This window comes from Hypomesus nipponensis, chromosome 18, assembly GCF_054491055.1.
Source record: "Hypomesus nipponensis isolate SF chromosome 18, ASM5449105v1, whole genome shotgun sequence".
Taxonomy (NCBI): Eukaryota; Metazoa; Chordata; class Actinopteri; order Osmeriformes; family Osmeridae; genus Hypomesus; species Hypomesus nipponensis.
The window spans coordinates 7281691-7293661 of record NC_140378.1 but is presented as its reverse complement, the minus strand read 5'-3'; the positions used below and the strand labels follow the sequence as shown (position 1 = coordinate 7293661).

At 41.6% G+C, this 11971-nt stretch overlaps 2 protein-coding genes across 3 annotated transcripts; both read right to left on the bottom strand.

Moving 5' to 3' along the window:
• Positions 1-20: 20 nt before the first annotated feature.
• Positions 21-3357, bottom strand: ttpal (tocopherol (alpha) transfer protein-like). Its single transcript, XM_084679304.1, has 5 exons — positions 3193-3357; positions 2331-2790; positions 2007-2200; positions 1659-1769; positions 21-1502 (listed from the first exon to the last, which is right to left on the bottom strand). Exons 2-5 carry the CDS (start codon positions 2773-2775, stop codon positions 1224-1226), a joined length of 1029 nt encoding a protein of 342 aa, XP_084535430.1. The 5' UTR covers positions 2776-2790; positions 3193-3357; the 3' UTR covers positions 21-1223.
• Positions 3358-4263: 906 nt separating this feature from the next.
• On the bottom strand, positions 4264-10927 carry hnf4a (hepatocyte nuclear factor 4, alpha). Of its 2 annotated transcripts, none has more exons than XM_084679299.1 (10): positions 10761-10927; positions 9259-9433; positions 8919-9022; positions 8294-8400; positions 8050-8205; positions 7287-7374; positions 6983-7135; positions 6238-6474; positions 5906-6028; positions 4264-5400 (listed from the first exon to the last, which is right to left on the bottom strand). In XM_084679299.1, the coding sequence occupies exons 1-10, from the start codon at positions 10846-10848 to the stop codon at positions 5258-5260; spliced, it is 1374 nt and encodes a 457-aa protein (XP_084535425.1). In that variant the 5' UTR covers positions 10849-10927; the 3' UTR covers positions 4264-5257. The 2 variants fall into 2 exon arrangements, with proteins under 2 accessions (XP_084535425.1, XP_084535426.1); XM_084679300.1 differs by having other exon boundaries at positions 8928-9022.
• Positions 10928-11971: the final 1044 nt, after the last annotated feature.

The following is an 11971-nucleotide window of genomic DNA, read 5'->3' as shown; positions in this document are numbered from 1 at the left end:
TCACATTCAACATACCAGACTTATGATTTGAAATTGGGTTTATTATTAGAATCTCCTCTCTGCAAAACAGCACTGCAGAGTGCATGCTTAAAACATGAACAAGTGCAGGTTTAGCTTAATAGTTGAACGAAATGGATAGCAAACAAATAAAAATACAACAAAATTTGACCTGATGTATTAGAAAAAAATATATAGGCTATTGTCAGTACAACATTGGCACCCTATAACCAAATTTGTAAATGGCTGTTGTTAGTCTTATTTTGGCATGTATTGGCAGACACAGGACATATATCCATTTAATTGACAAACACTACTTTCCCATTCTAACATAGGAATGCAATGAAGCCCGTTTCACTCTATTGGTATTTTGAGGAAAAGAAAACATAAGGCAGGAAATAAAACAGTACAAAATAATAAGATACAGCATCAGTGAATTCAAGACCGTGTAAAAGAATGATAATGCACATAACTATTGCTTTGGTAGAAAACCCCTTTCTAATCTATATTTTTTTTTGTTTTGATTAAGGCAAAGCATAAATGGGGTTTAGATTATAACAGTGCTGGAAACGACAGAGGTGCAGAACTCTGTGACCATGCAGAGCTGGTCTAGGAATGGCTGGGGCATGCACATTCTGACTAGATTAAGATTGGCGTGACACTCGGGGATTTTCCAAGAGGAAAATGTTTTCTTGAGCGTGGATTAATTACCTTGAAAAGCGTACACATTTAAAATCGATTTGGATCCCTACCAATGTGTAAACATGCATCTGCACACACACAAAAAACATTAAGAGTCTGAAGCTGCCAATGATAATGGTGTGCAGGGTAAAAAGAATGCAGAGAGCACTATTTTGCTCTTTGACCTGTAGCACTTTTAGAACATAACACTGCCTCATTAAAACATGATTAAGTCTACATGTTACAAAAGAAACAGTAATGTCCTCTCAGTAGCAGCAGCATTGCCAGTCAGTAATGTCCTCCCAATAGCACCAGCATTGCCAGTGCCATCTCTCTCTCTGTCTCTCTCTGTCTCTCTCTGTCTCTCTCTGTCTCTCTCTGTCTCTCTCTGTCTATCTCTCTCTCTCTCTATCTCTCTCTGTCTCTCTCTCTCTCTCTCTCTCTCTCTCTCTCTCTCTCTCTCTCTCTCTCTCTCTCTCTCTCACACTCCCTTTCTCTCTGTCTCTCTGTCTGTCAATTTCTCCCTCTCTGTCCTTCTCTCTCTCTCAGTAGCAATAATAGAGCTGAGAACGGAGGCCCCTGAAGGAGTCGTCATCCTGACCGCTCGCCTGGTCCCCTTCAAACAGCATGGACTCTGGTAGCACTACGCCCTCCAGTGGATCTGGCTGGCAGAACTCCACTAGGAATTCCTCCTCTGAGTCCAGAAGAGTCTTTGACCAGGAGGACATGTCTAGTTGGCCCGCCACGCCACCATACTCTTCTGGCAGGACCGACTGGGGAATGTTACGGTGTAGGGAACGCAGGTCGGACCCATGGAGCACATACTGAAGGAACAAGTACAAAGACATGTTTTTGATTCACTTAAATCATTCTAAAATTGGACTGTTTTGGAGGTGTAAGATATGTAAATGCAATGATCTACTTCAAGGCCTTTTGTGTAAAATACTGACTCTTTTAAGAGGCAAAAACAAAACGCTTACCCTCTCTGCCATCTTCTCTTTCAGGAAAGGCTTGATGATGGCAAAGATCCCTTTGAATATCCGAGGCTCGTTAATTATGTTGACAGCTTTGATTCTAATAGGGAATCCATCCTGTACGATATTGATCAGAAAACATACGGATCAGAATGAGAATGTAAGAACTGTTATTACAGTTTGATCCCAATGGCATTGCAGTGTAACAAAAATAATAACAGTATTATCAACTTTATTATACAATGCAGCATACAAATAGCCAAACATGGGCTGCTTGATCTGGCTAGTAAGGATGGTTTATATCTTATTCTGAGAGATGCTAACATGTCTTCAATGTAAAATACAATGATTTACCTGGAGAATGCTCACAACTTTCTTAGCCAGGAAGGGGCCTGGATTCGATGCTTGAGACAATCCTACCCCAGTGTAGTCTGCGAGGATGACTATCCCATTGACCTGGGTTTCCTCTGGCTGAATCAACTTCTCCAGAGTCAGGTAGATGGCTCGTATGTTGTCAACAAACGGATAGTCGTTTGGTTTCCATTTTCCTGAAAAACAAATCGTATAACACTTTAATCAATCGGGCCACCTTGCTTCCCACTGATTTACATCCTAGCTGCGATAAGAGTTTGATTTAAAATGACAAGCATATGTGCAGTAGTGAGAACAGCCACTGACCAGGTCGTAGACAGAGGATGTAGCGCCCACTGGGGTCTGGATGGGGCAGGACTGAGAGGAAGCCCAGGTCCAGGACATGTTTCACAGTGGAGGGCTTAAGGTCTTGGAACACCTCCGGCCAGGCCTTCCTGCCCCCATGGTAATTGAGCAAAAGCTGCAGGGCACGGTCGTAGTCAAACTTCCTGGCTCGGAGGAATCGCAGAAGGAAGGCATCATCCAGCCGGGTCCTGAGGTTAGGCTGCTCCTTCAGGATCATGTCTCTCAGTGCCTGGGCATCCCGAAGACGCCACTCTGGCTTCTCCTGGAGCTCCTCCCTGGCCTTGGCCACCAGCTCTGGGGTCAGGGTGCAGGTGTAGATAGGGGGAGGAGGGCCAGGGAACCCACTAACAGGCACTATGGGGTCCATGGTGGACCCGAGATCAATACTGTCATTATCTTCTGCCATTGACCAAATATGCTTCTGTTAAAGAAAAAAAGATAATACATATATAATAATAATAATAATAAATACAGTAAATACAATAATACCGTCTCAGGAATTGTCATGGAGACAAGAAGTAGAACTCTTTTTGGCTTCTAATTCTGAAATTCATCAGTCAGACAACAAACTAAACAGACCATCAAAAACCATTACCATGAGAGACACAATTGTGTCATTGAGATTTGTACATGCAGCTTACAAGCCACAAAACAATGATGGGGTTTGCATTTTCCACAAAAGAACAACAATAAAATACACATTTTACGAGTGACTGTCATGCAAGAACAGTATTTATATTCAAACAGTTTTGACAGAACGACGATGAGTTGGGCTGTCTTCAAGTATGCGAGTAACCTAGAGGGTGACTGGATATCTACGAACCTGAATGTGTTATGATAATTTTCTTGGTCAGTCCTTGTGGTCATCTATGAGATACACATGACGAAAATCCTAATTTTACCGCAAAACTACGGTTGACTAGATAGCATCACAGAAGCGTTCAATATCAACCCAGCCTAGTGTCAGAGCATGATCTGTTCCGGGATTGTCTACGTAAGCGTTGTGCGCTTTCTCTTTGGTTAATTATGTAGCATGTGATGTCAGTGCGTCATGTGTTGCCGTATACCTTCTTGAAATTATGTAAACATTTTAAGATCAACAATTTTTTTTTTCAAATTTTTAGGTCAAACAATTTATTCTTCAAGTTTATCTTATTACATATTTAGATAGATAGAGAATCTAAACAACATTTATTGTTCCTTTTCCTATTTGTATTTATTAATTACCTCACGTTTTATGAAAGTGTGTTGGTAGGCCTACAGTTTTTTCTCTTGGCTTTTTATACAATATTTAATGTTTATCATATACAATTATAGTCAATTGCGGCCTTATAATATGCTAATTCAAAAAAAATAAGGTAAACATTTGACATGGCATATGTCAGTATTTTTTTCATCCTATAGGTGGTGCAAGTGCGTACGAGTTCCGTTTCGCAGATGGTTTTGCCTGCTTTATGGAGAATACAGACCATTTGCTGCCCCAGCCAACAAGCATAAAGATAGATAGGGACACATGCAAAACCTTTTAAAGATACTGGTAAAACTAGTTTTCGGTGTATTCGCGTTCGTGTGCTCTGTCCCGCTGTCAGGAGTTGAACCTACTATAAACTGTCTTCTGCTCATGTGGGAATAGGATAAAGCTGGAATAGAAGGCGCCTGGCTTTCTTGCATATAATCGCACTATCTATAATGACTTTACGACATTTTATCATCTGGCGACACCCAGTCCTAATTATCCTTGACCGTGCACTGCCACGTAGGCCTCGTGATTTCATCAGTAACATGTTTTTCAAATTAGCCTACCCCTTCTACATTCCAAACTTTATCTCCTGAAAAGCATATCGACATAGATAAGATAAGTTAATAAGATAAAATGTGACAGCACAATTCGATGTAAAAATAAACCTTTAAATTTTATTCATCTTCACATTGTAAGGTGAACCACTGCCCATATTTCTAGTTAAAGGCAGTATATTTGTATATAGTTTGTAATGCACAGTTATTTCTGTCAAGACACAATGACAAAATTGCATTCTAAGCAGAAAAAAATAACATCTCTTTACAGGAAAACTGAAAATGTCTAAAAACGTTTGCTTGTATCTGGAAATGATGTGTTCCTAAACCTGTAAATGCCTTTAACTTTATTAAAGTGGTTTTAGGAGACAGTATTAAATGCTCTCTCAATCTCAACATGTTGCACAACTTTACACATTTCCAGTAAATACATAATTGGGAGGGATAACTGAACCTGTCAAAGGTTATAGAGGATACATTAAAACATGTTTCTTTTCAGAACCAACTCGTCTTCTTAAAAGCTTTAAAATGTGACATTGCATTTATTGCAAAGTCTTGACCATACATTTGGTCTATTATAGTCAGCCATCTTACAAATACTGTGCAACACAAAAGCATGCCTCGTCATTGGCCTGTTGTAACATTCATACAAACATTAAGTAACCCTAACTTATATACTGTAGGCTTAGAGGCTGTACTTTGTCTACCTTGCATTACTCTTACTATAAGTCAAATGCATTTGTTTAATCAACACACTTGTGTATATGTAGGACATTTTATCAAAATAAAGAAGCACCTCATATCTGTGGGTATTGATGTTAACTGGAGTACACTCTTTAACCCCTGCTATAAAGTACTCTTCTCTTAAACAGCTACTTTGTCCTAAACAGTTAGACCGATAAATTTATCTAAACTGAGTCTCAGTTTAGATAAATATATTTTAGTGTTTTAACTTTTCATCCTATTCAATATAGCCTAGTTAAAAATTTACTTCTGTATATTGTGTTGCCCTATTGAAATTGTCTAGAAGGGAAAATGAGTAGCTTGTAATGATGATTATTTTGTTTACATGGTTGAATTTGTCCGACGAGTTGCTAAACGGCCTCCTGCTTGGTGATAGTGGGCTGAGGGATGGAGCTTGGCTGCTTGGGCACGGTGGCTATCACCCCCTGGGACATTTTGTAATGTTCTGAGCCTGAGGCAGTTGGTGGAGAGGGTATCGGGGTTTCAGGAGTGGCTGCAATAGACCATAACAACACATTATGTTGAACTGTTGAAACATCCCACAAAACACAAATAAACACCTTAACGTTGAGGTATAGGCTAACATTTCTGAGAAAACACACATTTCAGACGCGGAATAAGCACTTTTGTGAAATTTCTGAGAGCATTAAAAATGTTAAGAAAAATAACAGAAGCTCTCTTTGACAAAATAAGCCAGATTAGTTTCTTGTGAAGAACATAGAGGATTACTTTTCTGCCAAGCCTGTTTGTCCTTCCAACTACCTGACTGGGCCTGCAGGCTGCATATGGGACTAGATGCCAGTGTTGTAAAGCCCATCGCTGGCCTCCAATAATGTTTACGATATCCATGATATTACAAATACTGTTTGTTGTACTGTGTCATTAGCTGGGCCAGATCTAGATAATGTGACAGCAATAAAGATGATGTTGATAAAAGCTCTGAGATACGTAATCTTCAATCGAGCTAAATTGCGATGACTGAAATGACCGTTACTTACATATTTGTCCGTTGTGGATTGAAGTGGCCATGTTGCCAGCCACAATGACATTGTTACTGAGGTGCTCCTGTACCAGGTGAGGATGTAGAGAATGAGGTGCATGAAGGGCCTCGTTGGCAGAGCCTGAGAGAGAGAACCATTCTGTTTGTTTCAGTTACACTATAACACTGTCTTCTGTGATCATCATAAACCTGCACTTCTGTTGAATGTACGGTATGGAAATGTTTCCAACTCGCCAACTCATGGAAACTGTCAATTAAATTCACTCAACTTTGGGTCACATGGATCAGTAGTTATCTTAGCAACTATGCAAATGACGTATACATTCTTACCACCAAGAAGCATTTCTTGGAGCAGGTTGTCGATCTTGGCCATGCCAAAGAGCTTGACGAACTGGATCTGCTCGATCATCTGCCAGGTGATGCTCTGCAGAGTGGGCAGCAGAAGCAGCAGCTCCCCAAACCTCCCTCTGGAGTCATACTGTCTGTCGTTGATGTAGTCCTCCAGGCTGACTTGGACCTGGTAGCGCATCCGCTTGATCTTGCCTGGGTCGCTAAGACCTTTTGCGTCTGGTTCAGCAAAGAGGCAGAGAGAGAGAAGGACAAAGAGGGAGAAATTGACAGACAGAGAGACAGAGAGAAAGGGAGTGTGAGAGAGACAGAGAGAGAGAGAGACAGAGAGAGAGAGAGAGAGAGAGAGAGAGAGAGAGAGAGAGAGAGAGAGCGAGAGAGAGAGAGAGAGAGCGAGAGAGAGGGCGGCAAGGTTAGAAAGGTGACACTACACCTTAAATGCTCCATGTGACAGTTTACAGTTAGCATTAATTTACTGTGGTTTTTGAAAGCACAATATTGGGAAACACTTTACATTAAGGAGTATGTGTTGTAAAGGACAGTTGAAGGTTGTGTTACCAAAACAAGATCAATTTCAATACCCACTTACCCCTGGAAAGCCCAACAAGTTTTACTTGTGTGATACTTTCCATGATAGTGTAAAGTGTCCAATATTGTAATCATGATCTCGCTGGATCACATTTATATTTGATTGTGCCTATGAGTATGGTTATTAAGCGTTAAGTACCTGGGTCAAAGAAAACAATAGCTTTCAAACAAGCATATTCATTATCGTCTATCTGAAGTTCCTGGAATGGCAGCACCAACTCATCCAGGATCCTCACTGCTACTCGGTTCACCTCCAGCTCTGGGCAGTTCCTGGGAATAATGTGGTCATTTCCTGTTTGATACGGAATCAAATACATGTTTAGGTTAGAACTGGGAGCTTGTTTTACAATTGAGAAAACAAATCATTTTCATGTGAACACCAGTCCTGTTTGGACTGTGTTAGATATCTACCCTGACATTGATACTGGTGGTTTGTACTGTACCTAATAGCAGAAGATCTTTGTACAGCATAGACCTCTTAGCAGCTCCTAGGAGAAGGTGCTCCCCAGCATGGGCTCGCAGCAAGGCCACCTGAAACAGTCCATTTAACTGATCACCTGCTGAATAACACCTCTGTTTGAAGCTCACGTTCTTGCTTTTACATGTATTTAAAACATGACGCGAAAGTTGGTGTAGAGACTAGCTTGACCTATCGGCAATGCTTCTTAGCAGTGTGTTATTTTCCCAAAATTAAAATCTAAAGACTTCAGTTGAAATGTGTCCCTTTGGGAGAATTCGAACGAATGAGAGATGTTCCCTACATTGCACTGGCGGTGTGTGGCCGCATGTGCCTGAGTGTGTGAAGATACCTGTTGGAACCCTCACCAATTAAACATCAGCAAATCAGTTACCAAGCCCCAGTGATCACAGTGTTAATGATTCAAGACTGTTTTGGACAAGATAGATAGAACTTTCAAACCAGCTCATCATATTCTAACCGGACATTAAAACACATTAACCACTCCACCCGAGGATACAGAGAGAAGAGGCCAGTGCTGAAAACATGTTTTTAACCCACTGTATAACTTTTACCATAACCTGTTAGATAGGATCACATTCAGCATGTTCTTCAATAATGATCAATGATAACACCAGTCACATTTGGAACCATTTGTTTTTTTATAATGTGGCTGAAGTTATGTGAAGGAGGTCACAGGAGTTGTAGTCTGGTAGATAAGTGACCTGGTGTCTCTCCATGTGTCTCACCTGGTCATCCAGGGGCAGCTCACAGAAGGCAGGGATGTATTTAGCCCACTCCACCAGCACCAACAACTGCTGCTTCATCGACTCACATACATCTGTGATGGTGGCGATCTTCTTAGTTCTGATGTCTCCATTCATTAAAGGACCGGGTGACGAAATCTACATAGGACATGTGCCGTCATTTACATGGCCAAATGTGGCTGTTACATATAATTATTTAGATTAGGGTGGCCACCATGTTCCATACCTGTCTTGAGAGGACGTCTGCCTGGATAAGTGCATTGATAGATGGTAAACTGCTGTCTTCATAGCTGGATCTCCTGGTGCTGATCCTGTCTCTCTCGTTCTGTACAGCTGGGAAAGAAACATTCCTACTTCAGTTGTTGCATTCCAACCAGCTTTCTCTGACTGTCTCTTTAATGTCAATTACACAGATTAAATGTTTGAAAGGAATAATAGCATGGGATTCTGTTTGGTACAATTTCCTAAAATTAGAGATGTGAGGATGGACCTTTTTAGAGGGGAAAGGCCTTCCACAGTCGTGGTGTTTATCAGTATGTGGCTATAATGCCTTCAGAAATGTTTGCTCAGCATAAGCCGGTCATAGACTTCAGTGCATCCCAGAGTGAACATTAACAAGGCACTGCTCTCTTGGCAATTGCAACATACCACATGAGCAGTCTGACTGAGACAGCTCTGACCTCACTCTACGATAGTGGCCGGACGATAAAACTGGATGTTCACTGCTTAGAGAGACTGGGTCAATCTCTGCTACTAATGTCTTCATGTGCTTGAAATGCTCTTAAATGTTCCTTGAAAGAATAGGTTTATTGAATTACGTTTTGTGAAATGAATAAAATTAGTAAGCATACAGTTGATACCTTCTTTTTTCATGCCGGCTCTGAAGCATTTCTTCAGTCTACAGTATCTGCATTGATTTCTCTTGTCTTTGTCTACGATGCATTGTCTGTTGAACCTGTAAAGTATGATAAAGACAGTTTAGGGTCGATCCTGGGGAAAGTCCCTGCCAACCAAGAGAAAAGTTTCTTTACAATATTGTTAGTGAACTATTCAAGTCACAGCCTCCTCCTAGTTGCTAAACCAGAACAGATCAATGGCAACTTTCAAAACGACCATCAAGCAATCAATGGAATGGTCATGCAATGGAGTCACCTATCACTTGACATCTGTGCTCTGAGGGCAGGTTCTCACCTGCACGAGTACATGTGGTTCTTGCGGACGCTTCGTCTGAAGAAGCCCTTGCAGCCGTCACAGCTGGAGGCTCCGTAGTGTTTGCCCGTGGCCCGGTCCCCGCAGATGGCGCACAGAGTGCCCGCCCCCAGGTGGTTAGCTGTGTTCATGTTTGCACTCTCAGCCGGCGAGGAGTCTGAGAAGGAGATGGAGGAGAGGGAGGGAAGGAAAGATGAAGAGATGGGAGATTGGGAGAAACAGTGGAGAGAAAGTGGATGTTGGCATCAGGTAAACAATCACTGGATCCTGCTTGTGGGTCACAGGATAGACCCACAAGGAGGATCCACCCAGGATAGATCCGAATGAAAAGCTGGTCCCTAGTGTCATGCATCACATGCGTTAGTGAGAGAGTTGATGCACAGAAAAGTAATCTCCTATGCGCTCCCATGTGCAGTCAGAAAATATTATGAAGAAGAGTATACCATCAAATAAATTGTGTTTATTAATTGGGTATGAGATGTGTGAATATTGTATTTCACCAAGGTGAGAACAGCACTGTTATTGCAGTCAGCTTGACCAACTGATCAAAGGGGGTATAATAAGTATCTCCCATGATCTATGACAGTATTTACTGCCTATCTGAAAGCTGAAAGCCCTAAGACTAAACAAACAGAGCTAAATTGATGAGGGCTTGATTACCTCGGAAAAGGCAATCAACTGAGACTGTCTTCTCTCATCCGTCCTCACAGTCATCAATAAGATGACTGGTTCAATCAATCATAGCTCATAGAAAGCTCCTTAATCAAAAAAACAGTCCAAAACTGATGATGTAGACTTCCACTGTGTTTTACATCTATATATATATTTTAATATGTTTGTTTCCGCTCAAAGTTGAACAACACTACTTAGTGGGAATTACAACAATCAATTGGCTACGCTGCTTGTGAGGAAAATGTATTAATTGAAGAATCAAGTTCCCATCCAAATGTCATGGGAGACTGAATAGGGAATTATGGCAGTGTCATCTGAGCTTACAAGGTGTAATGTATTATTCTGTCAGACAGCTGTGAGAAAAACCCTCCTTGTGAGCTTCATCTACACAACAGAACGTGTGGGAACCCACCATTTGGTAACAGGAGAGGGATGTTCATGAGACTGAATCCCCATGCTGCTGTGTCTGAATGTCTATCCTACCCTACCCATCCAGCCTGGAGTGAAATAAAACCACTATCACAACAGTGTGCATGTTAGAACAGGAAAGATTCACTCTATACTGGTTTTCTACCCAAAGCCAAATTAATTAACGTTGAAGTGCACTCAGTTCCATCAGAACAAAAAGTGATGGCCAGGAAAAAACACGGATGTCCAAAACACAGGCCGTAACACATTCTCATGCCTTTTCTGACGTGAGGAAATAGGCACCTGACAAACCATTTTAATCACATCCTTACAGCCCATCTGACTAGATATTTCAGTAGTCAAACGTCTCAAAGTTCAGTATTGGCTCACAGTGTGTGACTCACCTGTGCCCATAGCAAGCACTTGCATGTTCTCAAACTCCAGGGTGGTGTAGGCTGGGTCCAAGGCCTCGCTGTAGTCTGCCATGTCCATCTCTACTAGTACTTTGGACAAACAAATGCTCAGCTACCTGACAGTGGGACGAAAGACTTGTCCAAGAGGCAGAAGTCAAGTGCCCCCACCACCATAACCCCCACCCTCTATTTGGCTACGCCCCGCCCCCTAGGTAGGTCTACCCCCCCCCCCCCCCCTCCCCCCTGCGCACGTGTGTGTGTGTGATGAGGACCGTCTCATCCAGCCTAGTGTAGACCACGAGGAGCCTGCCTGGCTGGTGACTGACAGCAGAGATCTCCTCCTCCCAGGTCTAACCAGGAGAGAGGTAGTGTGGCAGTCTGGTTGATGTTTAACTAGCCTCCTCAATGGGGAATCAGGGGTTGTTTTTGAAAGATAACACAACTTGGATCTCTCTGTAGCTCTCTCCTTCCAACCCACCCTCTCTCCTCTCCTCTTCTCTGCCTCCACCCTACTGTCAGCAATGGATCAACAATTTTGTGAGAGCCATTAAATGTGAAACTTATGCCAGATCGCTGTGGCAACTTTACATCATCGCCGTTAACCAGTTTAAACCAGTTAATCCATGTGATAATACAAATGAAACAACATTTCTCGATAAAGACCATTGTACACCAGTATGTTGCATGAGTGCAAATGATCCACATTGTATTTATCCTTCTATTTCAGTGTTTAGATAGAGTGGAGGTGTATCTTACCTGGAAAAGTGTCATAAAAGGGAGTCTGTAGTCTGGATTAAATTATATTTTCACGTGTAATTTGTCTCTGTTAAATCTCAGTTAATTCTTGCATAATTAACAAGAAAAATTACTCTGGCTAAGAGTAAACTGTTGCCTTTATGTAAAAGAGTTCATTGTTCCACAAAATACTGTGCACATGTGACACAGCACCCTGATCCAAATGCCTAAAAGCTGTTCAGAACTAAGAAGTGTCTCTTTTAAAAGTCAAATTGAATGATTTTAAGGGACATTGGTTATGTAATGGAGGAGTGTGAGATTATAAATGCCTCACCTTCAGTATTGATACAGCATGTTGGTTTGGCTGTACAGTACTGTATTTTGAGGTCTCATAGAGGATTTATCTAACATATTAATCTGAGGATTAATCTGTATAGTCTTAATGATGCCATCGTATAAACATATTT

Excerpts from the sequence above, each read along its gene's own strand:
- ttpal (XM_084679304.1), bottom strand. The coding sequence starts at position 2,775 with ATGGCAGAAGATAATGACAGTATTGATCTCGGGTCCACCATGGACCCC. Across the intron at positions 2,201-2,330 it reads CATCCTCTGTCTACGACCTG|GAAAATGGAAACCAAACGAC; the intron begins GTCAGTGGCTGT and ends TTTGTTTTTCAG. Across the intron at positions 1,503-1,658 it reads AAGAGAAGATGGCAGAGAGG|TATGTGCTCCATGGGTCCGA; the intron begins GTAAGCGTTTTG and ends TTGTTCCTTCAG.
- hnf4a (XM_084679299.1), bottom strand. The coding sequence starts at position 10,848 with ATGGACATGGCAGACTACAGCGAGGCCTTGGACCCAGCCTACACCACC. Across the intron at positions 8,206-8,293 it reads CAGACGTCCTCTCAAGACAG|ATTTCGTCACCCGGTCCTTT; the intron begins GTATGGAACATG and ends TGTCCTATGTAG. Across the intron at positions 6,475-6,982 it reads TATTGTTTTCTTTGACCCAG|ACGCAAAAGGTCTTAGCGAC; the intron begins GTACTTAACGCT and ends TTGCTGAACCAG.